Source organism: Squalius cephalus (genome assembly GCF_949319135.1).
Source record: "Squalius cephalus genome assembly, chromosome: 4".
NCBI classification, from domain to species: domain Eukaryota; kingdom Metazoa; phylum Chordata; class Actinopteri; order Cypriniformes; family Leuciscidae; genus Squalius; species Squalius cephalus.
Genome location: NC_137125.1, coordinates 53,894,841 through 53,922,094, shown reverse-complemented (window position 1 = coordinate 53,922,094; position 27,254 = coordinate 53,894,841). Strand labels below are relative to the sequence as shown.

Sequence of the window (27,254 nt, the reverse complement as noted above, 5' to 3'; positions counted from 1 at the left end):
TGGCGTATTGTGTCTGAAATGTTAAGTGTCATGTCTGCTGCTTCACTTTCATTCTTTTCTTCATCCAAATCACTTTGAAAAGTTGTGAAAAACGATGGTCAGATTTGTTGGTGTCTTGCAGCTTCATATGTATTACATGAATGAGTATTTATGAATGAGATCTTTTACAACAAATCCATGATCTGGACCAGTAGAGAAACATTGCCCGGCCACTTTCAGCAAATCAAACATCCATATTAGAGCATCTTTTTCATGATTTTTGCACAGTATATTTTTGGCACCTGTTTTCCTCCATATGCATAATAAAAGTCTGCGCTCAGTTTAGCTCATGGAGATCAAACACACCTGAAACAATGATATTTTTTTTTGGGGGGGGGTCTGAAGAAAAAAAGGCATGTCAACAGTGTGTCAAAAATGTTCAGTCTTTTATTTAAAAACTATAAACAGTCACCAAAGTAAATGAAGCCAATCTATATCAGACTGTTAGATATATGTATCATCGCACACCCTACAGACACTGCAGAAATGGTGGTGGTGAGGGGGGGAGAGGGGGGGTTGGGGTCACGACCCCGCTGGGATGCTAAACACAACAGGCAGTAATAAATGTTACACAACACACAGCAGAGAGGACAGCCTGGGGTCCGGGAGCCGGAATGTGGCGTGGTCGTAAGAATGGATGAAAAAAAAAAAAAAAACGCAAAATAGTACAATAAAATCCCACACTATATTAAGATAGAAAAAAGGTCTGGAGGAAAATATCATCATACCTGCACAGAAAGCAAAGAACACAGGAGAAAACCTGTATAAAACTCCATGTATTTAAACCAATTTACAAATACAAAAAGAATCACGTACGGGCGGGCGGCTCGTACTCTGACGGTTACAGTGAATACAGGTTGAGGGGAATACCTTCAATATTTGTTTTTTTGTCTCTTCTACAAAATGACATATGATATATTATTTCATACTCTTTCAGCCAGCAAAATGAGTTCTACAAGTTATAATAGTACAAAAAAGGGGAGGAAAAAAAAAAACAAAAAAAACAAATCACAGTTCCACAAAGAAAAACTTGTAGCCCTCAGCCAGCCCTCCCAAAACTTTACAGCATCAGTACCTTCGCAGAATATTTACAGGGTTTAAGTACATTCATCCACTGCTGAGTACAGAATCACATCTCAGACGAGTAACCAGGGGGTGGAAATAAAAAAAGTGAGTCTGAATCTACTAACGTAATGCTTCTGATACCAGTGGGCAGCAGCGGCATGAAGGAGGGTGATTTAACTTTATATCTATTCACAAATATTTACACGTTTTTTTTTTTTTCTCATTTACTCATATTGGTATTTATTTCAATAATAAATAAGTGAAAATATAATCGGCTCAAGTAAGAAAACCAAGCTATCAAGTTACAAAGAAAAAAGAATCTAGCCACACCTCCGCCGCCCCGCCCCGTTGTCCACTTGCCCCGCCCACAAACCCCCCCCCTCGTCCAATCAGAGGCGCTCGATCGGGACTATAAAAATGTGCTCGTTGGGCCAGGCGTGAAGAGGCGGTTAGAAGAGTGAAATGGGCGCTGGTTTCTGAGTGGCTGGTGGAAGACCCGTGGCAGTTTGAGAGGGACTGGGAATGGAGAGAGAGAGAGAGAGAGAGAGAGAGAGAGAGAGAGAGAGAGAGAGAGAGAGAGAGAGAGAGAGAGAGAGAGAAAGAGAGAGAGGGAGGTGTTTAGGGAGACGAGAGGTATCGCCCCGTGACCCAACAACGCTGGCGACCAGCAGAATGGGGAGACCGGATTCTTCTCATCTGCTTCCCAAGGTTTTTGGGTTGAGCCGAGCTCAGGCCTGCAGAGAGCGCGCGAGTTCGTAAAGGCATTTAGCGAGCGTGGTGGAGACCTCCATAGTGCTCAGCGCCAACACACACAGATGATTCTCATGCCGCCTCACCAGCCTGAACACAAACACACACACACATTACATTCATCAAGTCTGCTTCATGATGCTGGAGTACATGTACATGCTGGAACAGGGCAATCTTCAACATCAAAACTCACATTTCACACCAAAATAGAAAATATTCACTATTAATAATAAACATTAATACAAATACAGTAAGACTATTTGGTTACACTTTATTTTAAGGTGTCATTGTTACAGTGTAATTATATATTTAAATACTGAGTGATATTAAGCAACTACATGTACTTACTATAGGATTAGGGTTTGGTTGAGGGTTAGTTGCATGTAATTATGCATAATTTACTGTTATTACTATAGTAAGTACATGTTACATATGTTACAAGGACACTGTAAAATAAAGTGTTACTGACTTTTTCAAGATTTTCTGCATTTTGACATTATTGGTAAAACTTTACAAGTTCTCGTTTGTTAACATTAGTTAATGCATTAACTAACAATGAGCAAAATATTTTTATATTCAGCATTTATTGTAAATGTTGGATAAGAAAAATGTTCAAGTGCATTAACTCATGTTAACAAATTTTTTAACTTAATTTATAAGTTTATAGCTGTAAATGTTGAGATTAACATTATGATTAGTAAATGCTGTAGAAGTATTGTCCATTAAGTTGACTATTAAGTTGACTTATGTTAACAAGTGAAACCTTAATGTAAAGTGTATCTTTAGATTAGTTAACATCCATTAATGCATCAACTAACTAACAAGCAAAACATTTGTTATGGTATTTAATATTCTTAGTTAAAGTGTTCATTGTTAGTTCATGTCAGGTCTAATAAATATGATTAACAGATAGTAACTTGTGATTTTAATAATGTATTAGTAAGTGTATAAATTAACACTAAAATGCTTATTTTTGTTTAGGGTCCAATTCTCACTATTAACCAGTTGCTTATAAAGCATGCATATTACGAGGATATTGGCTGTTTATTAGTACTTATAAAGCACATATTAATGCCTTATTCTGCATGATCATATTCTACATCCCTTAATCCACCCAATACCTAAACTTAAACAACTATCCTAACTATTAATAAGCAGTAATTAGGAGTTAACTGAGGCAAAAGCCATAGTTAATAGTGAGAAATGGACTAAAAACGAAAGTGTGACCGTTTTTTGACAGTTAGTTCATGCTAACTCATGTTAAATTAATCCTTATTGTGAAGTCTTGCATCAATCGTGAAAATAATGTGGATTTTTAAAAAAAGTCTGCAAAGTAGTAATTATGTACTGTATATAAAATTAAAAATTCTCTATATATTAAAAAGTGAATGATAATTAGATACTTTACAGTTTACATATATATTTTGGCTATGCAGTAAAGAGAACTAGGAGAACACTTATCTAGGCCAAGTAAATGCAAAAAATAGGCTTAATGCAAAACGCAATTTCTTATAACATTATTTTTTATTTTTGTGTGAAATATGACCCAAAATGTACTTGACACAATGTCTACATATATATATATATATACATATATATATATATATATATATATAAAAAAATCTAAACTTTGATCTTACAGAGTATTACTCATACATGATTATGCTTTTATGCCCCAGAATGCACACGGTTTACTTACTTCCGTCCACAATCCGAGTACTTGGCGATGCTCTTTAATGTTAAGGCAGCAGTTAGTCTAATGTGTTTGGTCATTGGTCCCTCTTTATCGTCCTGAACAGAGAAAACACCACCACATCAACTATAGCTCCAGTCTCCACACGTCTGATTGTCGGCATGAGCTTGTACTCACTGTGAAGTCCCTGAACACAAGGTTCCTGGAGCCTCGACGTAAAGCCATCAGAGCTGCGCTGGGGTGGTTGACGAGAGCTTTCTGTGGTCTGGGAGGAGGAGGACTGCTGACCGCCGCTGGAGGAGACCTGCACACACACACAGGGAAAATGTCTGTCACAATCATCTACGTCCATAAGCTAGCATGAAAGAGCTAAAGTAGTCATACACACTTGGAAGTGTTGGGGTTGCTGCCTTGTGTTTGCTCCTCCAGTTTGAGTGCAGCTATGAGCGCTTCCCTCGAGCAGTGCTTATCCTGCAAAACACACTCTCCGATTAGTAACACACACACACTACCTGACTAAAGTTTGGAATTGTTATTGAAAGTTGTCTTTTATGCTCACCAACACTGCATTTATTTGATCAAAAAGAGTGAAAACCACAATATTGTAAAATAGTACAACAATTTCTATTTGAGTATATTTTATAATGATACATTTAAAATGACAAGATCCTTCAGAAATCTCTCTAATTTGCAGATTTGCTGCTCAAGAAACATTTCTGATTATTATCAATGTTGAAAACAATTGTGCTGCTTCATATTTTTGTGGAAACTCAGCATTATTATTTTAATACTGACATTACAGAGTTATTATAACTCAAGATTCTTTAATAAATAGGAAGTTCTTTGAAATGGAAATCTTTTGTAATATTATAAAACTCTTTACTGTCACCTTTGATTAATTTGATGCACCCTTGCTAGCTAAATAAATAAATAAATAAATAAATATATATATAATTTTTTTTTTTTTTTTTAAATCTTACCCAACATTTTTTAAATGGTAGTGTATCACGGTTTCCACAAAAAAATCAGACTTTAACACTGATAAGAATCAGAAATGTTTCTTGAGCATCAAATCATCATATTAGAAGGATTTCTGAAGGATCATGTGAGAGTAATGATGCTGAAAACTGCTGAAAGCTTTGTCCACAGGAAAAGTTACCTTTTACTACATATTCACATAGAAAACTGCTGTTTTACATTCTAATAAAACTTTTTGATCAAATAAATACAGCCTTGGTGAGCAGAAGAGGCTTATTTCAAAAACACAAAACCCTTTTGACCGGTGGTTTAGCAAGCAGGGACAGGATTGTCATTATCACATCATCAATACAAACAGAAAGACAGGGTCTTGCCTGCAGGTGTGTGATGAAGGATAGTCTCTGTCGAGGAAAAGGTTCACAGCCCTCCCATTTGCACTGCCCTGGGTACACGTCTTTACTGCCATGTTGGGTAGCTGCATGGTAAAACACCTGTGATGGCGTGTCAAACCACCTGAAACACATCATGGTAAAGACAAAAAAAAAAAAGTCACATTAACCATCACTGACAAGAACAGCATCTCTACAACAAAGCACATCACACATTTTCCTACCGTTTGCATGCTTGCCACAGACATTTAAAGTTCTGTCCAGGTTTGCGTGCTTGCTCTGGAGAGAGGGCGGGTGCTGGAGAACTCTGATTGGCTCCCGGTGCTGGAGAACTCTGATTGGCTCCCGGTGAAGCCTGATCCACTGGAGGCGGAGTCTGAACTGACACAGGCTGCTGTACAGCGAGTAGAAGGCTTAAGGTTAAAATTGATTATGCAGTCTGAAAACATCAACTATGGAACATAGTTATAACAATAATAATAATAGACAAGCACGGTATAAATTTGCATGTTTTACTTTGCGTGAAGTGCAAGAAACAGAAAATATAGTGCCTCGCACGTCTGAATTATTCATGCGTGCGTCAGATAAAAATCCAATATAAACTCGAGATGTATAAATCCACTCAAACTGGGCACTTCTTTTGGATGTAGAATTAAGCTTTTTCTTTTTAATCAAATGTAACCGGTGATTTGAAATTTGCTGATAGTTTTGCATGATTTGTAATCCCGTTGCTAGAAACGTTGCTAATAAAAATTCATGATGATGCAAGTTTAAGTATTGGACAGGATTTATACATTAAGAGCAAGAAAAAAAGAAAAGAATACAAGGGCAAAAAAGGTCACATGTCAGTCCAAAAACAGAAAAATAGCTACACTACATTTTGCATGCAGAAAATGAAGCCCATTTAGGTTTTTTGCAAGTTCATGTTCATGTTCAATGCAAAATGTTTTTGCATGATGACCTCATTGCCCCTGCAAGTTCTCATTTCTGCAATGTGAAAAAAATGAACAATCTCACTGCCATCACAGCAATTTTCGTGAGATTCACCCAAATATCCCGAATGAGTATTTGATAACACCACGTTGAAAAACATATCATCAACTCAGCATCTAAAATCAACCAACTTGTTTCTGATCAGGCAAGACACTACAGGTGAATAGGGTAATCATCACACTTCCACCAGCTGATTAAGACACATTAAGTTGTTTTGCATTACAAGTTCTCTGAAATATTATATTTTGAAATATGCACTAATTTGCATACATTTCCAGAAAGGAGATCTGAACATTGGATAAAGCCAGGTAAACGTTGTTTTCAGATTAAAACAAAATCACATTACCTGAGCATTGGTTTCAGGAAGCGGCGAGGGCACACTTGGTCTCTGCTGTGCTGCATTCTCTATTGCTACTTTTGCTACTGTGCTTGGGTCTGCGCCCGCCGGCACGGCCACCATGGTGGCGCTGTTGCCAGCATTGTTGGGGTCGCTGATGGTCACTATCCGTACACCCATTTTCGTGGGGATGCCGGAGTTACCTCGTTCCCCGTCCTCCAGCGGTCTCTTCAGCGGCCGGCTCTCCATGGTGCCGTTAGCGGGAGGCGGCTCGGAAACATGCGGAGGTGGGGAGTGGTTATGAGGTGGGTGCTGTTGCCTCACGCCCAATGTCTCTGAGTTTGGGCCGTTGGAGATCTCAGCGCCGTGGCTGGGCCCGTTGGCCAGGCGTTCTGCCTGCTCTGCTTTGGCAGTGTCCGTGAGAGAGTCCGTGAGCCCGTGCGCTTTCTGAGGCGACAACACCTCACCGTTCCCCATGTGTTTGGAAGCCTTATGATTTGGAATGTTTTTGCTTGGATGGGAACCAGCGTCCGATCGCTCTAAGTCACACACCCCGTTCACCATTAGCTTTTTAGGGTCGCAGGGCGTCTGCTTTCCAGGGCCTTCGCTGCCGCCCTGGGGGCCGTTCGGCGCCTGTGTAGCCTCTGCTTGGCTGTTCCCTGAGTGATATGGAGGTAGACTCGAGTCGAATTTCCTCCCGTTGAGCAGCTTAGGTCCGTCCACCTCCGCCGATTCCCCATTGCTGGCTTTGGCCGAACCATCGGGGACCGAATTGTTCTCCATGACCTCGATCTTGCGTTCATGCACGTGCAATCCCGTGGCATCCTTGGCCTCCTCCTCCTTTTGGCAGATGATTTTGTCACCTCGGAAAGGTGGAATGGGCGTGGCTCCAGCGATTGGCAGAGGCGGAGTCAACTGCAGGCCGATTGTGGGCGGAGTCTGCGCTACCTGGCCGGGGAAGCCAGAGTTTGGCACAACAGTGAAGGTAACTTGGTTGTTGGGCGCAGCCTGCAGGAGTGTACCAGGAGTAGAGGTGGAAATGATCTGGCCTGGTAGTATTGAGATGGGAACAGCACCGGGACTCTGCATTAGCTGCACGTTCAACTGCGGTTGAGGTGGCACCGAACCGCTGTTGGTCACCTGGTATACGACCTGCGGACTGGGCGCCCTGGTGCTCGCCGGAGCGGGAACTTGCGGAGCGGGGAGAATGAGTTTTCCGCCGGGGGTGGAAGGACCACGTTTCGGAAGCAGTAACTGTTTGATCAGACTGGATTCTGTGGAGGTAGGTTGGGTCGGGGGTGGAGGAGGGGGCGGAGCCTGCTGAAACTGCCGTTTGACGGACAGCATCTGGCTGACTGTGTGTGGCTGGGCCGGGGCAGGGTTGGGGATCGGTGTGTTCGGAGAAGAGGGAGATGACTGGATGGTCTGAGAAGTGGGGTTGGTTAGCACAATTTGATGAATGGCTGGGGCGAATGCGGTGTTGGGTTGTTGATTTGGACTGACGATGACTAGGCTTTGCTGTTGCGTTTGCTGTTGAGGTTGTGGCGACTGAGCTTGAGGTGCTGGTTTGGGGGCGATGTTTTGAAATGCGACACGAGTGCCCGTCACGCCTGCAACGGTCACAACCTGCCCTCCTGCCATTAGAGAAGTGCATGGCGCACTCACATACTGAGGCGGTGCAAGAACCACAGCGTCTTGGGAGCGTTGCTGTGCCAATGAAGGACAAACTCCTTGCACTCGACCTGTAAATACGTGTCCCTGGGGCGCTGGCCCCTGCTGGATCAGTGTAAGAGGGGCGTGATGGAGCAAGGGCTGCTGGGTAGGTGTGCCGCTGTGGTTGGGAACTGCAGGTGTAGCAGATGCTGTTGGTATGGAGCTCTGGATCATGGCTGTTTTGAGAATGTCATTGGGTCGTATGGGAACTGGGGCGGTGGCCGGAGGGCAAGGGGGAAGTGTTGCTATTCCTGGCGGGTTCATCGGGAGTCGTGGAACAGTCAGGACTGGCGCAGGAGCACTGGGAGCGTTGGCGTGTGATGATCCGTGCATGGTGAAGGCCACCTGTGGTGATGCCGGGCCGGCAGTAAGGCTTGGTGCTGGTGCCCGGACAAGCTGCACTCCCACACCAGGGGGCAGCGCTGCATGAATAAACAAGATGCAACTGGGTTATCATCACATTCAGCACTGTAGGGGTTTTGTTTCATTCTTATAATCAGGTTAACTAGGGGCCTATGATTTAAGCAATGCAGAAAACACAGACCGAATTGCAGAATCCAGTCATAAAAAGTGGAATTTAATGTATAACTTTCACACAATTTTCATCCGTGTTTTAATTTAAACCATGAACCGGTTGTGCAGTACTTGTTTAAATTTCACTTGATTAATTTTAAACTATTAATTCAATTGTTAAAGTTATGCATATGTCATTTGATTACCCATTTTTCGTATATTAAATCAAAACCGAATCGAATTGATTTCACATCCTATTTAATTATAAAAATTAATTTAAACTATTAAAACAGAATCCAGAAAAAAAAAAAATGGAAAAGAATTTAAACGGATTTCACAAAGCCTTATGTTAGTCTTTTTTTCTTCTTCATATTTACAAGGTTAATAAACTTAAATTGTTGTCTGAAAAATAATACTTTCTGTATCACTGGCATCATTTTGACATTCTGTTTTTCCATAAAACACTGAAAAGAATGTGTGAAAGTTTCTCTGACTGTTCAAAATCCATGAATATTTAATGAGTTTAGCACTGAGGCAGTTTATGATTGGCTGTCTGTTGCTAAGCAACTCACTATAACATTCTAAAACTTTCATGTTGTACAGTTTTGGCACCAAAATTCTGTGTTAGCTCCACAAAAACAGTGATTCATAAGCCAGGTTGTTGCCAGCCACTGCAAAACGACAAGTATGAAATGTAATTAATCCAGTTAACTGTGTCTACCTGACTGGGCCTGAGGGGTTTCTGAGGGGGCTTCGTGTTTAGGAACTGGTGCAGGGCTGGCCTGCTGCTGATAATAAAGCTGGACGGGAAGAGGAATCGACCTCTTCCTCACACCAACCACATGTATTTGAGCCTGCCCACTCAGCCGTGTGTCCTCAACACGCTTCACCGTGTGATTAGGAAACAGCGTCCTGAGAAACACACAAGCACAGCGTTAATTTTCTGTTCGAGTTCAATATATACCATTTAGGAGAGCACCGTCTGCCCAACACTTCCATTAATCTCACCTCAGGCATTTGTAGAAGTTGTTGGATGTCAGCACACCACCCCGCGCCATCTTGCTGCAGGTCGCCAGATATTCAGAGTACATCTCCGAGCGAGAGACCGAACAGTCTGGATGAACCTCGAAATGAGCATTTAGCCTAACAAGAGCAGAGAGCATTCATTAATCACCCGAACATTTAACGGATTCGAGAAGTGCAAGAACGAGAGACATGCAGTCTTACCACTGATTTGTGAATTTCTCTCCATCTACTTCCACAATCCCAGGCGGAGGCGTAGACTGCACAGGTGCCCTGTTCACTGCAACGAAACAACCCCAAACACAATGTAAATTAACACAGTTACTGCTCACTGTAGGAGTATTCCTCTATTTACTAACTCACCCATTTTTGTGGGACATTTTTAAAGGGGCATTCCACCCATTTGAACATTGTTTTTTATTTAAAGTGGGTCATATATGTAGTCGAAATGTAAAATAAATTTTGAATTTGGTGCCTTCGTGACCGAGGAAAGACAAAAAATAACTTCAGGACGCATTTGTATGAAAGACAACAACTCCCACAATGCACCACATTGCACAGCTCCGCAAGCCACTCCCACTAATCCAGAAAGCGCATATCTGCCTATAAGAGAAATCACTCTTCCGTCTACAAGGCTAGCTACCACCAGAGCTTGAAATTCATTTCACATTCACACAAAATGTCTAGTTAGTTGGCGAACTCATTAGTGCATTACTCCTCGTTTGTATTTCTTTCGAAAAGGTGAATTATTGCATGGTACCTGGATGTTCAGTCAGAACATATGCGGTGCGAAACTAGGATAGTTCTCAACACAAACGTCCGTGTCCTCGTCTGATTCAGAGATTTCGTCCAGGAGAATTTGTCATCGTTGAAATTCTTTGCCGCAGACGGACTCTATCTCTGTGTTCGTAGCGGTTCGTAGTTGCATAGTGAGATCACCGGCGCCACCAGTCCGCCCTAACTCGAGCCAGTCCGGGCTCCTCGTCCGCGGCAGGCAGGTCTTCTGCCTCGGCTGCTCTTCGCTATAATGTGGCTTGTAAAGGTAGCCACAAACACCTGATTCAAGCATCAGACTTCCGAAATCCTCTTCTTCTATATCATATTGAGCACTCTCCTCCGCTATTGTCATTACTTTACATCTGTCTCCACAGCGCCTGTTAGCTTAGCTTCAAACTAGATGGAGTCCCACCCACTGATCTGTAATAGGTCTGTAGCGTGAGCAGGTCCCGCCCCCTGGGAAAGATGAGGAACTAGTGCTTGTAGTCTCAACAGAAATCCCCCCCTCTTACACTTCCTCCTACAATGATGCAAAATGACGATTTTTGCGTCATTGTAGGAGGAAGTGTAAGAGGTAAATAATGGATTTCTCCCGTCTCAGGAGAAAATGAGAGTGTTGCACGACCATTCAATAGTATGACTGGGTTTCTAACAATGCAAAGCTTAATGCAAATGGGTGGAGTGTCCCTTTAAACTATCTTAAGACTTAAAAAGAGCACTAGTTCACAATGCTGCGCTTCAAATCAACACTACATCATTATTACGCCATGTGTCATGGTGATTCGTAAACAACAATGGGCATCGGGATGCAAGAATCGATCATTTTATCCCGTAAAGCAAGTCGTTGTCCACTCAGTGTCTGTATCACAACGTCCCTAAAGAAAGACTAGCTTGCTTAATCTTTCTCCGGTCTTCTGCGTCACATTAGTGACATTGACCAATAAGAGCACTGAAGCTCTTCCATACATAGCTTTCAAACATGGCAAATTGAAAGAAGGTCTATGGTCCTGGTGCTTCTAGGTTGAATTATGCAATGGAGGAGCTATGGCAACAATAATCCTGTCTTTATGAGGTTTCCTTGAGGGACAACCATGACCGAGTGAAAACTGGTGAAAGAAAGTGCAGTGCTGGAATTAGCATTAAGCTAACACGCCAATTCAGTAGCCATTGTTTGTTTACTCTCGAAAGTCACTAGTTCTGCCTTCTCAATGACATCACGCACGCCGTTAAAGACGGCAAGCGATGATTGGTTGGAAGCAACATGTAGTCTGACATGTTTCATGTCCACGACACACGAATTTAGGAGGCAAAAATCGCATAATCTGACACAGTGAAGGGGATGAATGACTAGTGACTATCTGTCTAGTTGATTTTAATATGTACAGTACTGTGCAAAATTCTTAGGCATGTTAATATTCAAATCAATATATGGTGTAATGACCCTATGCGTTTAAAACGGATTTTTCCAGGTACACTTGCGGATAGTTTTTCAGGTAGCTTTGCAGGAAGGTTTCTTCAAGCATCTCGGAGATGTTCCCACAGTTCTTCTGGATTTAGTCTGTCTTTTATTAACATGCCTAAGACTTTTGCACAGTACTGTAAATGTGATATTTGTATATTTTTTGATGCCATGCCAGCTTCTTTGTCCATTTTCATCACAAAAAACAGTGTTATTAAAATACAAACTTTTTTTGTGTTGTTACTGTCGAATGTTTCATTATGTAAATTACTTGATCCCAATGGTTATAAAAAAAAAGAAACTAAAACTTCTTGGGAGATTTTTTGAAATATCACAACATATGATTCGTACCAGCGCCAGGAGTGCCTTGCGTAGGAGGGGGAACGTGCTCTACGAGCTGCGGTCGGACCTCTGAGACCTGACAGCTGGAGGCCTGATGCTCGATGAGTTTGACTGCCGTCAGGGCGTCGGGTCCGAACGTGTGCAGGTCCACTGACACCAACCGCACTAGAAGATCTGACACACACCAACACAAACTAATCAGTTCACTGCTCATCATGGTTAGTGATGCACCAACATTTCTGCAACCGAAACTGTTTTGAAGGGTTGAAATCACAGACCAAAAAAGGGAAGTTTATTTAGCATTTCTGGCTAGGTTAATAATATCAATTTCTCATTTTGATGACTGGATATTGATTTTTTTAAATCTCAAGGTTGATCTTTTAGTCACTAAAAATTATTTGTAGCGCCCGTCATCCAATAAATCACAATAAGCTTTGTAACTTTTGGTCTGAAAAAGGCTCAGCTTTGTCAATTTTATAACAAAAAACAAACAATAAAAATGTTTTCATGCTCTTTAATGTTGCGTGACGGATCGCTGTAGCGCCTCACTTCAAGACAATCATTTCTTCCTCTTTACTTGCAGTTAGTAGCACGAAAAAAACATGATGAACATTATAAGGCATGTTGAAATTAACAGTACAACTAAAATGTATCATGTACTCCCTCAATCAGTCTTTCAACCGCAGAAAGATGTAAAGCTTGTTACATTACATTTACCTCAGGAAAGCCATTCAATTACCATAGCTCATCAGTAAACTAAAATAAAACAACTATAGAGAGGATCATTTTGCTAAATAAATGCACTATTACAAATTAATTTTAGTGACATCCTCACAATTTAATGTATTTTTTAATAAACCTGTCATGAAATCAAGTTATTACAGCCACCATTCAAGTTTATATATTTAAAAGACAGACGAACTGGAGCAGAAACATCATTACATCATTAAAAATTTGATATAAAACTGCCTAATGTGCAATTTAAATGTTTGTATTTATTTGAATGTCTATTATTAAATAAACTTGATAAATTAATAGATTATTAATGCATGAATGCATTTCTCATATTTTAAGCAGGAGATGTAGGAGCATACCTATGCTTCTCTCCACGGAGGAGATTTTTGAGCATGTGATCTCCCCGAGCTCGGCCAGCTGGTACAAAACCTCGAGAGCCGAGATGACCAGCATGATGTCCGGCAGCGTCAGGAGGGCAATGACTTCTCGGTACGACTCCTGATCCACATACTCGCAGATCAGGACGCCGTTATCCTCCACTTTGCTCAGGTTCCCCAAGATTTCCATGGCTGCAGGACGCAATGAAAATATTCAGCATCTTTCCCAGAAAACCACAAGCTTTTACTCGACGAACGGCTCACCCAAAAAGATACTTACCCCTCATTTTGAGAAAACGATCCCGTGACAACAAACATTTCGTGATGGTGTGAAACATCAGATGTGTTGTTCGGAAATCAACTGGATCCAACTGAAGCTGAAAAAGGACAAACAGACCGTTAAAGATCTGACACAAACAGCCCACAAAACCACAGAGTCATGGCTGATTTTTGTAGGCCAAAACCTAGAAATGAGCATTTTAGTAACTCCGGTTTCATCATCCTGAAGTCAATGTTTTTTTTTCATTAAAGGTCCCGTATTATGCCCCTTTTCACAAGATGTAAAATAAGTCTCTGATGTCCCCAGAGTATGTATGTGAAGTTTCAGCTCAAAATACCCAACAGATCATTTTTTACAGCATGTTTAAATTGTCATTTTTTGGGGCTCAGAAAAACGCGCTGTTTTAGTGTGCGCCCTTTAAATGCAAATGAGCTGCTGCTGCACGGCACAGGGGGCGGAGCTTCATGAGCTCGCGCTCAGTCTCTCAGGACAATTTCATCTCACGGAATGATGATAATATCAGAAACTCTCAGTAACGGTGTTCATTTCGAGTCGGACAATAATGCCTACAGAGTCAGAGTGCTGTATAGAGATGAAACAGGTATAGTTTAGTAGTTTAATTACGGTTATTATAACGTATTTGTCATCTGCTTGTATGTATCCATTATTTATTAATAGCCTACAAGTCTGCTGTCTGAATGATGATCAAACATATACTGATGAGTTTAATAAAGTTTATTGTACATCACACAAAAGATGAAGCGTCAGTTTTACTTCAGAAAATCACCGTAAGAGCTGAGTAAACACAGTAAGTTATAAGAAGTGCGCAAGTACATAAACGAATTTCGGTAGAGTTGAGGGAGCATTCCTGTGGGCGGAGGTTAGTCAAAAAACGGTTTTAATGACGTCATTAAAGAAGGAAGTAGAGGGATTTAGTCCAAACTGGCCGTTCGATGTAGTCGACTTCTGTTAAATAAAATATCTCGCTTGGCATTGAACTTTGAGCTTTATAATTTTACAGATATTATTTATACTCTAACAACAACATTACACACTAACTAAAGTTTGAAACATGGGATCACGAAGAACGGGACCTTTAATGCATCTGGCATGTGTTAACCTGCGTTCAGTTGGCTTACTGAAGTGCGCATGTGTAAATATGTGACACTGCGGATTTAGACAGCTCATCCAGAGTGGGCAAAAAATAAAAATGTGTAGAGTCAAAATACTGCTCAATTTTTTAACACCACATCTCACATAAAAAAAATGCAATACTGTACTAGGTTGTCAATAATGACTAGGTTGACATCACTACCAGGGAATCACCTGATTTTTTTACTATATAAAAGTTGTGTCCCTCATGATGCACCATACACTCAACCATCTAGTATATGAATTTTATACAGTTATTTGTCATCCGTGATCCGAGTCCGATTGTTGAGTGCATGAAGTGTCCAACATTAAGTGCATTATCTAGACATTTAAAGTGCAAAGTCTTGTGGGCATTTTCAGTGTGAACACACTACTCGCACTATTTATACTACAAAACGCCTCCACACACAAGTACGCAAATAGGGACGCACCTAAACTCTTGTTAACGCCGTTTACTCGAGTTGCCGGATTATTCGTTTGCACGTAAACCAGGACAAAAGGTTAATTCAATAAGTTGATTTTTGGGAGTTATCGTTGTATCAGTGCATTTGTAAATGTGCTCATTGTCTGCAATAATGCAAAAGTCAATGAAAAAAAATCCTTTTGTTGATGGAACCAGCATGAAACTAACTTCCAGTTTGGCCTACAAAAATGTGTCATCACAACAACACTAGGATGTATCTTTTAAGACTGTGAACTCTGACCTCTCCGGCGACGTTTCCGAGCGTGTCGAGACCCAGCTGCCGTAGCTGGATGAAGGAGCAGTGCGCACACAGCAAGAGGAAGCGCAGACATGTGCGATTAGCTGCCAGGAGTTTGATGTTAGCCTCCTCGAAGGACAAGTTCCTCAGGATCATCGCCACCTGCAACACCCGCTGGCCCTCGACGTCTCCGATGCCTACGCTTCGTGCCGGGTGGAAGAGAGAAGTGCAGACGTCCCTCGTCTCCGATCCACCTGAAAAAACAACTACGCACGCTTAGTGTGAAGTAATGCTCGGTTAAAACATCTCGACAAATCAAAGTGAAACTACGCCATCACCACATCAAAGGAAACAAGAGTAGCCGACACGTCAACACACACATACTTTGGGGTGTGCTGCTCTTGTCTGAGATGAGATCTTTGACTTCATTGTCTTCAATGACATCTTTCCAAAACTACAAAGACAGGACAATAAGAGAGCTTAGAGCACAGGAAGAGCAATTCATACTGTTACAATAAATAGAAAGCAAAAAGCATGCAATCCAATATGCAATTCTTACCCTCACAAAGTCTCGTGACGTTTTCTCCCGCCAGTCTGTCCCAAATACAACTGAAAAGCTGCCTAATGCTGAAAGACAAACACACATGTAATGTTAAAACGCATGCCGTCCCGAAGTGTAAATCCTCTAGTAACCGCAGAAGCGAACGTACAGTCGTCGAAGACTCCAGCGTGCGCCAGCAGCAGCGTGACGAGTTTGGGCTCTTTTTCGAGCTGCATGGCATGCTTGCTCTCGTTGGACAGCAGCGTGCACACGTTAATGGCAAAGTCCACCTCGTTCGGGAGACCGGACAGGAGAGACAGCACCAGTTTGTTGTAATCGGATGGAGGGATGAAATCCGTCGACAGCCCATAGCTTTGGCGGAGATAGTCTGTCGAAAAGAAAAGGCAAAAAAGAGGTGGTTCTCAGAGATTCATACACAACAAGACTCAGTCAAGTGTGAATCCGTCAGGCTGTTTAGACACCATAAATGTAAACTTCACTCCTCACTACATCAGAATATGGAAGTTAGGTTTTTAATTTATTTATATTTCCCCCCAAAATCAGTTTTGTGTGTTTATTTTGCTGGATTCTGTTTAGTCAGTTGAATGAAATCAAAAAGGATATCTAATCAATTGAATTCATAACACATTAATAATTAAATATGCCCTATGAAATGTTTTAGTTTTTCAGTTATTCTGTTGTCATTTTAAAATTTTCCAGATTGTTCACAAATTTATTAAAAAACAAAAAAGGATGGTAATCAAATAATTGCATAAAACTAACAATTTAACTAAGTTTATAAAAATGTTCTCAAATGAAATCTGAAAAATTCCTTTCATTTTTTTTTATTTTTGGCAAATTAAAGTGAACTACATTCTGTTGTACAATAGTAATATATTTCTGTCATGATTTCTTCAAGTAAAACCAAACCTTTATTTTGGCAGGTTGTAGTGAAGATTCTCATTCGCACAAAGAAAGAACATGCAAACTTCATGCGTAAATAGTCTTTTTGTGCTTTAATATTCACAGAAACTAATTCATAGTCAAAGTACGAGTGGCTTAGCAAATGGCATTTACAAAGGGTATCAAAGAATAGAAAATTTGACAATGAACAACAAGAAAAACATTCAAACTAAACTACAACCTACACCAATCCATGTATAAAGGGAAATATCATCGGTCTGTCTGAAATGAGTGTTGTGGAAGAAATACTATTTCCTTTGTGGCATTCAGTTATCACAGGTGCAGCCCCAGTTTACACACACAGTGTGTGTGTGTATGCATGTAATGTATATAAATCTAAAGCCCCAGAGAAGCAGACAGGGCTCATCTGTACCTGATACAGTGTGTTGCTGGTAGTTGTATGACGTGGGTATTGCACCAATCGGAAGCAAATGTTTAGGATTCCCCGGCTGCTCCTCTTCATCTTCCTCTCCAAAGTGATGCACCTTTTCATACTTCTCTAAATATCTGCAGAGAGACCAGAAAAAGACATCAACACACTGAATGACAGACAGATAGATATGCGCTCATGATCCCGAGGGAAATTCAAGAGACATGAAGACTTTAACATCCAGCAGCAGACACATTTATTTGCTGACCAGTGAGAGAACCTGTTAAAAAGATTAAGCGGTTATAACAGTATTGTATACATTTTATAAGATGTTTTAAATGAGCGGATGTCGGTTTCTGTACTCAGACGTGCATTTGGAAGGATGGCATGTGCAAACGTCATTTACTTCCGACTGCAAAATCCACACAAACAAAAACATCGCTCCAAACCTGCATGCCTCAGGGACTGAGAAAAAACAGTGTTTCTGTTGGTACAAGTGATTGATGCCAATTAAAAAGATATTTAGAGAGCAGAGTGGCTGATTGCCAGTGTAAAAACCACATATATAGCATAGCATTTAATGATAGTAAATAAGATGCACTGAACTAACTTTGCACAATATTTCTTTTGACAAGATTTTGTCAAAGACAAGGCAGAATGGCCAAGCATGTACAGTTGTTGACCGATTAATCGGTCTGTCAAATGCAAAGAGAACATGCAAATGCCAAAGTCAAACATAAATCACATTTTAAAAAGACTCAAACAGACCCTCACACACTTTACCATATCACACAGCTTGCAGACTGTCTGGCGTTCAGAAAGCACGAGTGGTTTATTCCAGAGAATCAGGGATCAAATGGTATTGTATTGTGAGTCTAATAGTAATATTCACAGTCCAGCTCTGCGTGTGTGAGTGTGACTCATGAGTGGTTCCCTCAACTGAATGAGCTTTCACTTTTACACACACACACACACACGCCTCCCACGTGCTACAATACAAACACTATAAATAGACATCTGCTCACCATAAACACTAGAAAACAACACACTGCACTGGACACACACACAGGACTGTGTATTAGGAGCTTAATTAGTGATAGCTGATATTCAAGACAATCGGAAGATAAGTGTCAAATTTTTGTGAATTGAGTGATATGCATATATATTAGGGGTGTAACAAAACACTAATGTCACGATTGGATACAAAATTCACGATATGATACTATCGCGATATTTTACGCCAAAATAAACAAGTGTCTTATTATTATTACTTTATTAAAATAATAATATTATTATCAGAACCCAAAAATATTCCCCAATCGCATTGTACATTTTATTCAAAACTATATATAGTAGTTTAATGTAATATGTCACTGAAACTCAAGCATTACTCGCGCTTTCAATGCAGACATTCGTTGGATCTCTTACACAGACTCTCCCGCTATTATTAATGGACCATACACTAAATATATGCCAAACCATCTGAAACACTTTCACTAATTATACTACTAAAACTAGATGATTTAAATGATGATTTTTGCAATTTCACTTTGTGCCGTTCCAGCGTATACGCTTCAGATGTTCAATGCAATCAATCCCAGTTCTAATCGCAAGAAAGCGAGTCCAAATGACTTTTCCTAAACTGTAAACAGTTAGTTTATTTAAAAAATGTATGTCCCTCATGTCATTTAATACATGTATGAGTTTGTATGACTTATTTTTTTCTGTGGAACACAAAAGAAGATTATTTGAGGAGGAATGTTGGTAACCAAACCAGAGTTTCAGTTCCACACAATGTAAGTCAATTGGAACCAGAATGATTTGGTAATAACCAACATTCTACAAAATAACTTTTACATTCCATAGAAGAAAGTCACACAAGTTGGGAACAACATGGGGGCGGCGTACATAATGACAAGTTTTATTTGTATATCAGTGTTACGTTTTTCACCACCTGCAAATATATAACTACACACTGAGAAATTAATAATAAAAAATAAAAAAAAACTGCAGATGCTGATGATTGCACGGTTGCTCAATGTGAGAGTTCAGACAAACCCACAGCTGATTACAGGCTGATGTTTCTCGAGACACTAAATGAGGACCTTCTGAAAGCATCAGGCCTATTCTGTACAATTCAAAGTCAATCTTTGCTACCTTCCTGCAAAGTTAAGCTCCAATCCTAATCAAATACACCTGAACCAGCTAAGTAAAATCTTCAGTGGCACTCGATAATTACAAACAGGTGTGTTGGAAATGAACTTTCATCGAGTAGCCTTGGTTTCAGAAATCTCTTTTTCATTCACAAACCTGAAAAGTAATAAGGCTGATTCAGTATCTACTATCCAAACCAGACACGTAAATAGAGAAATGAAGCTGGCAGAGCAGGAACTATGGCATTCAGTCAGCGCTCACGTGCACGGCCCCGGATCCAGACAGTGATTTACTGCCCCCTACCGGAGACACAGGGGAAAAGGTCAAGTTTCACCTGCAGGAGCTGCTCTGTGTCTGGCAGAGAACCAAACAGGACTCGAGACAACAGTACAACTAATATATCCTCAAACAGAATTAAACTGAGTATATGCAGTACGGCACTGAAACACTAAAACATTGCAAGGTTATGGATAAACTACAACAAGTTCTAAGTCTCCATTTTAGATGAGCATGAGGCTTCACAGATTTACATGCAACTTCCATCTAACTATGTGAAACAACAACAAAATTGAGAGCAGACTGACCACCACAACACATCTGAGACCAACGACGGTTCACACGCACATGAAGAGAGGAATGAAACTATTTATGCGTTTAGACACTCGGTCTGCTTTTGTGTGCAATTTTAAGAGTAAGTGATGTTCAATCTGCAAATACACATTCACAAAGCATTTATAAATCACTTGACTGGGAGGAACAACTTTGTTTGGGAGTAAAACGTGTGCGGCATTGAACACAACTGTATTGCTAAATGTTTCTGGGAATACTTGAATTATGACTCAAAATGAATCAATACTTTTTGCAAACCAGCTCATTAACAAGATGAACTGAATCAATTGATTCACTAAAATTAATGATTAGATGGTCTGTACCAAACGACGAGTATAACGAATAACACACACGCTCAAATATGCAGAGCATAAAAAAATAAAGCTGCCCTGTGCTTTAAAATTGACTATTTGCCAATTACTAAGACATTGACATGTGCTGTTGAGTTGCCCTCCTCTCTTTAGTTGGCAGACGGAGCGCCTGGATGCAGATGCCACATTTAAATGAGTCATTTCACATGCTCCTGTTCAGCAGAGAGAGCATCACACCGCGAACCCAAAGACCCAAGTTCAAATCCCTCGCCAGCTCTTCCTCAGCTGTGACGGTGAAGCCAATTCCTCTTTTCGGCATGTGAGATGAGACTTAGACTGTTTCCTAATGGAGACACCTGTCCTACAACAATCTGTTAAAAAAAAAGCACATGAAATTCCTTGAAAAAACAGCCGTTTTGGACCCAGCAAGCATTTCCCAGTGCGTCTGGTGTGAGTGAATTGGACTAAGTGATATCCGAGAGAAATGAGTCCCTTCGGATGCAGAATAGCCTGGACTTTTCCTCACTGGATGTGTGTGGGACGCTCCCAAGGTTTTCCGCGGCTTTGAGATAAACCTTGAACGGTTCTGGGAAAAGGTCTTTGTAAATTAGCCTACATCTGTAATTAAAACATCCAAACATCCTGATCAAATCAAAACACCTGCAGCTTAAAACACAGGGCTCAAATCAGTCACACTACTAGTTGAGTGTTTACTAATGTGTACTTGCACATAAACAGGGATGCTTTATTCTACTGCAAACACCACACTGATTTTCACTCACTTGACGTTTCAAGATTCTCCATCACAGGTATTGGATTTCCCCCTGAACAATCATAAGTGTCTGAACTCTTAAAAGCTTTAGATCCGCTTCCACCGAGCGCTCAAACTCCCTGAGAGACGGATACACCTCAACATGACACAAACCTCTCCAGGATTTCAAAAACTACCGGAATTACAGCACTAAGACCTTATGATTATAAAACTAAATCTATGCATGACTGGATGCTACACATAAAAACCAGTTAAAGCTCTGAGACAATGAAACGCACTATTCCGTCCTCATGAGAAAGACACACAGGAGAATGTAGTTCGCATCCCTCGGCGTTCTGTGATCATCTCACAAACAACCTCTCCTGGAGACTTTGCAGAATGATAATTACATTTAGTCCGTCGCATGGCAGGTGTACGTCTCCTCACAGCCAAAACGCTCCCTGCTGCCAAGTCTGTCTGTCTCTCCCCCTCCATAACCTACTAAACTACAGAGAAACGCACGTGGAAAACCAGCAGACGCTCCTCGCTTCTGATACTGCAGATATAGAAGAACAGAAAGATTCTGCATGTGCAACAGCTGGTGACATATTTGGCTGTTTACACATGAATCAACCATTAACCACATTCATAAGCACACAGATGATAACCTAGAAAGCACAAAACAAGTTCTTCTATAAAGCGACAGTTAAGAGTCTGAACACACACAGATCCATAACAATCATCACATCAGCACATGCATGTTGAGAAACTTCTTATCCGACCACAAAACCCTGCCTCCAAAACAAAGGCCTCCAATGAACCAACGCAAGTGACAGATGCATCCGTAAAAGTGACCCAAATACAAGTCCAAAAGAATCCTCTATGACAGTACGACATGCTGGTTTAGTAATGCAATGTTGCATTGGGAACAAGAAGTAGAACACAAGCCTAAATTAAAGTTAAATCTCTTATTCAAAATACGGGAATCAGCAAATGAAAATTGTGAAACAAAAAAAATACTAAACTTCAAACCACATAAAGCACAATTGTGCCTCCAACACAAGACTCCTATAAGTGACAGATGCATCCTTAAAAGTGACTTAAATACAACATGTTAAAACACAAGAAATGTTGCATTGGGACATTTAAGAGAATCATGTGCAAAACACAACAATTATCTAATCCTAAAGCCTTTATGAGTTTGTGTTTCTTATTCAAATACACATGAATTAGCACATGCATGTTGTGAAGCTTGTATTAAAATTAAACTTCAAACCACATAAACAAAGTACTATATGCCAATGCAAGTGACAGAAGCATCCTTAGAAGTGACCCAAATACAAGTCCATTTAGAACCATAAATCTCACTGGTTTTGTGTGCATTTGTCACTTAATGATGCATGTGTAGGAACACAACAAGACGAAATAAATAAGAGTGTAAAGTCTCCCTAATGCAATCAGCAACGCGAACACACGATCCCCCGAAACACAGGCGTTTGAGTCGGAACCGAGCCGCATGTTTGAGAGCACGAGAGCAGAGAAGCGCCTGTAAACATTGAGCACATGTGCCGGAGTTGATCAGAGAGAGAGAGAGAAACTGAATAAGAAAGACTCACCGAAGGTAGTACTGTTTCAAAACAAAAGCAGCATTCGAGCAACTCCTGGGGAAATTGAAATCCTCGCCCAGTTCGGTCCACTGGTTCTTGTCCGACACCTGTAGGGTGAAGAGACAGATGAGAGAGGGGTTCGGTTCAGATGCAGGACCGTGTGTGTGTGTGTAAGAGAGAGATAGAGAGAGAGAGAGATAGTGTGTGTTGTGTATGTGTGTGCATGCTAACTCCAATTAGCACTCCGGCTAACTTACACTTTCCAATGTGAAATGAATAAATCAGACCCGCTGTCGAAAAACAACGTGCTCCGGGGAGAACCTGTCCGAACCCCCGCGAGTGGACCGGACCAGGTCGGTTTGCGAGTGTATTTACAACGCGGAATACACAGGCCTGTGTGCGGCCTACAGTCTCGCAGTCCTCCGCCACACGGGAGACATAAACCCGCTGATGCACACGGCGGGTCCGGACGGGGTTCGGTGCCTCAGCGTCGGTTCTCTTAATCGATGTAAAAGCCGCCCGGTAATTTTGAAGTGAGAGTGTGTGAAAGTGTGTGTGCGCCAACACACACACACATACACACACACACTCGCTCACTCACATACACACACATACTCATACACAGGCCGATGCTCGGCAGAACCGCAGGCAGATCCACCGAACCGGGCTAGGGAGTTGAGCTGGAAGAGTGTGTGTGAGATGAGAAATGTTGAGTTTGGCGTGTGTGTGTGTTTGTAAGGAACTTACCTTCGCGAAGCCCCCTAAAGACACCACTCTCACATAGAGAGCACCCAGGTCCAGCTCCTTCCCACCCACCACGGGAACCTTTTTAAACGGAGATCTGTGGAGAAAAACAACCGAATGAACACCCGTGATCCGTCCGGACCCCCTCACGCGCCCGGCGCGGGTCACTCAAGTTAGAATAAGCGCGAAATTCCCGCTCACCCTCTGCTGTGGTGAAACTGCCGCAGCTCGTCCAGGAAAGCCTGTCCTTTCCTCCGCGGCTCGGGGAGGTTTTTCCCCGTCGAGTTCGCCATCGTTTCGCTGAAATTCGGTCAAACCCCCAGCTCAGATTCGGTTCCTAAGAGTCCGGGGATCCCATGCTCCGGTCCGGCGCGGCTGCGTGTTTTGAAAAGTTAAAGAAATGACGGAGGATGAGAGTGGAGAAACCCGCTCCAACGGCAGCCCGAACGGACTCGAGCGAGCTCAGCCCAACCGCAGCGCGGAGCCGCTCATGCCTGCACGGGGAAACAACGGTACCGGCTGCGCTTGTGTAGGGGTTTGGAGTGGGTTTTTGACAGTGCGGGACGGACGCGGCTCCGGTTTAATCGCGCACACTGTGAAGCGGCAGCGGGATCCAGTTCAGACAAAAAGACCCGAGGCCGCGCGGCTCCGCGACGCCCCCAGCAGGCAAGCGTCGGTATTGCAACGCCACAGCGCCGCTCATGAACAATAGACGGAGCTCGATGAAGGAAAGGGGGAGTCGCGAAACTCTTCCAAACCGTTAAAAACGGAAACCGGCCATGAGCGTCGGTGGGGGGAAGGGAACTGTCAGTTTAGACTAGCGTCATAAAAATAATAAAACTTGAGTCAGGCAAAGTGTTGGCTATAAGGCTATGAGGAAGGAGTTTAAATTAATGCATTTGTATTTAAAACTCAGTCATGATGTGTCATCTGAATTACTTTGACTTTTTAATGATAACTTCCATTTGCATCCAGCTCTTTTTATGCAAATTTTGGGATATTGCATTAAATAAAAAGTTGGATGGAAACGCTAAGATGTGCGTACATTCCAAAAGTGTGCATCAAAAATGTATTTAAAAAAAAAAATCTGATAAAAAGATTCATGCACATAAACTACAATGGAAGGACGCAATAGTTCCAAACACAATAAGATAACATGATATTTATTGCATTTTGTCTGTGCGCTCTGAGTTAATTTATGATGGCACAGTTAGGCTTCCATTGCAGCAACTTCCTTTTTTATTACAGAACAGATATTTTGCCCCAATTTTTCAGGAAGTGATGATTTTGTTCTCATGAACACATGGGATGGAATGGTCCTTTATTCGCTAATGTTTTATTGCGATATTCCATCCAATATATTTCATAATGAATATATTTCATGATATATATTTATCTATATATCATTACTTCTGAACTTCTGAAAAGCATAAATAAAAGTATTTCAGTCTGTTACAAAACATATCTGGCACTGCGCACTGCTAGCTTAAGTTACATCGTGGTGTCTGCAATTAAAGTAGTACAATCTGCGCTTTGTTGCAGTAAATGGTCAGTTATTTACTCCCGGTCCCTGGTGATAACCGCCGGGCGGATATAAACGACACGGGGTGACTACATTCAACCATTACACGCACCCCTCTCGCAAGTTATTCTGCCACAAAATGGCGGAGCTCGACGCGAAAGACCCCATTTTGTCAAGCTGACGATAAGAACCGTGCGAAAAAGCGAAATTTTATTTTTCTAACGATATTTTGAGCGAGTTTGCGATGCGTTTCGCCGCGCGTGCTGATATGTTGTGCCGTCGCGCGCCAGAGTGGAGAATAATGTCCGCGCGCTCTGGGTTTGACGCGGCGCGAGAACTGCGCGAGCGAAGGCTCAAATAAACTAGATTAGATTTGTATCATATTTAAAATAACACTTAATAAACTTGATAGGGAGTCATTTTATCTAGAGTCTTTACTGTTTAATCTTCTGATCGGTTAGAATTGTTTGTGTACATTTATTTGTTATATATTAATAATCTGTTTTCATGTTTTATGATCTGCTAAAATAATGTACTTGTATTTGTTAAGTAATCCAGCTGGATACGCACATCTGCGCGAGCCATGCATTTATGTACTGGATTTTTAAGGCGATGGAAAACCTAAAAATATCGATATTTTAAAATGGTGCTGTTCAAAATGGGATGGAAATGGATAAACATTATCATCTCATAGTCAGATCAGTATTTCATCTGCTAGAAATTGTTCTTTTGTGAGTGCAACCTCTTTAAAATGATTTTTTAGACTTGAAAAGTCATGCAACCATCGCACATTGACATGCATAGACTAAAAGACTGAACTACATGCAGCTTTACTTCAGCAAACTCAAAAACCTGCTTCATCAGAGGAGTTATTAGACATAAGCCACTGTAGCCTACCAGATTGTCCACCTAATCTGTTTAGTATTAGTATTAGTCTATCATCTGAAGGATGCACGACTAAAACAGAATTATTATATCTCAGTCTCTGCTAAACTGAGACAGTAACAGATATTAAGCAGCATATGAAGGTTTTGAGGGGAAAGACGAGGTTGATGGATATGAAAAGTGAAAGTGGGAAAGTGTGCCTTCTTGCGGTTAAACATCGAAAAATGCTGCATTTATTAATACACTTTAATTACGTGTTAATAAAGTTATTAAAATATTTAAAAACGTTATTAATAACGTTTGAGGCGTTTGGCCTCAATTACATTTTTTTTTTTTACATTTTGTTTTCAAACAAGGGAGTTATTGGGGGTTCGTGGAAAAGTTTAGATAAAAGCACTAAACAATTTAAAAATAAGATTAAGCTAACTAAAATTTATTAAAATTTTGTTATATTTAAAAATTATTTGAATAATTAATACATTAGATTACAATTAGTTGATTTAAATAAATACCATTTTAAATAATACTAAATAAATAATAATATATTTGATTAGATTAAATAACTTCATAAATAAAAACTTTATATAATTAAAAAAAGATTTAAATAAATACATTTGATAAAACTAATCAATCAATAAATAAGAAAAACTGTAAAATGTAAAACAAATGAGATTAAACTAAAGTAAATAAATAAATAGATTAAAATAAATAAAAGAAGGTTGATTTAAATAAATACATTTACAGCAAGTAGAAAAATGCGCAATGATGTTATGTAATACAAACTAATTTTTTTGCACATTTATAATATTTTTTTTAAATATAAAAATCAGGCAGTTAAACCCTCAGCTTGTAGTTAGTCTTTTAGCCACTAGGAAGCGGCACTTTCACACAAATTATATATGCTATATGTTATAATCTCATCATATCAGGAAGCATTATAGATTTAGGAGGTGAAATAGATTATGACAGAGAAGAGAATGGTGTAGTTACTGGTGTAGTAAAACCCATTTCACTGCAATATCACTTTAAAGGGGATTTTAAAATTGTGATGTACAGAAAATGTAATGAAATTGATAAATATGTTCATCTCATAGTCAGATCCTCCCGAGAACCAGAAATATTTTTATGTAAAGTTAGTTTTAAATATAAATGTTTATATAAATAAATGTGTGTGTGTCGTTACATTTTTTGGAGCAAAATCTCCAAAACAATTGGAGATTTTTTATTCATATTTTATGCTATGTCCTCTATAGAAGACACAAGGACTAAGTTATTAAGAAAATAAAATGCCATAAGACATGTAAACAATTTTTTCCCGTTTTCCAATACATTTTTAGGCTTCTGGCTATTTTAAACCAAACTTTGTATAAAGATGATTCTCAGAATGATTTGATACACTATTTTACTTTATGCTATATGTGTGTAAAATGACCATAAATGGCTTTTCCCATGATATACAATGTATCTAATTTGCATATTGT

General features: G+C 40.5%; 1 protein-coding gene across 4 annotated transcripts; it reads right to left on the bottom strand.

Moving 5' to 3' along the window:
* Window positions 1-399: 399 nt before the first annotated feature.
* On the bottom strand, window positions 400-24,046 carry arid2 (AT-rich interactive domain 2). 4 transcript variants are annotated; one of them, XM_079870270.1, is made up of 21 exons: window positions 23,568-24,046; window positions 23,370-23,463; window positions 22,632-22,729; window positions 17,194-17,327; window positions 16,027-16,245; window positions 15,876-15,943; window positions 15,701-15,770; window positions 15,320-15,582; window positions 13,464-13,560; window positions 13,166-13,375; window positions 12,081-12,245; window positions 9,698-9,773; window positions 9,479-9,613; window positions 9,192-9,382; window positions 6,254-8,379; window positions 5,139-5,305; window positions 4,900-5,038; window positions 3,936-4,018; window positions 3,725-3,851; window positions 3,554-3,645; window positions 400-1,944 (listed from the first exon to the last, which is right to left on the bottom strand). In XM_079870270.1, the coding sequence occupies exons 1-21, from the start codon at window positions 23,657-23,659 to the stop codon at window positions 1,833-1,835; spliced, it is 4,758 nt and encodes a 1,585-aa protein (XP_079726396.1). In that variant the 5' UTR covers window positions 23,660-24,046; the 3' UTR covers window positions 400-1,832. The 4 variants fall into 4 exon arrangements, with proteins under 4 accessions (XP_079726396.1, XP_079726398.1, XP_079726395.1 ...); XM_079870272.1 differs by having other exon boundaries at window positions 15,320-15,570; XM_079870269.1 differs by having other exon boundaries at window positions 5,139-5,308; window positions 23,568-24,045.
* Between the last annotated feature and the right edge of the window lie 3,208 nt (window positions 24,047-27,254).

What these genes read in the sequence shown, in the direction of transcription:
- arid2 (XM_079870269.1), bottom strand. Translation starts at nt 23,659, where the DNA reads ATGGCGAACTCGACGGGGAAAAACCTCCCCGAGCCGCGGAGGAAAGGA. An exon ending in TCGTTTTCTCAAAATGAGGG is followed by an intron (nt 13,376 to 13,463) that starts GTAAGTATCTTT and finishes TGCGTCCTGCAG; the next exon opens with CCATGGAAATCTTGGGGAAC. An exon ending in TTCCTGAAACCAATGCTCAG is followed by an intron (nt 5,309 to 6,253) that starts GTAATGTGATTT and finishes CTCGCTGTACAG; the next exon opens with CAGCCTGTGTCAGTTCAGAC.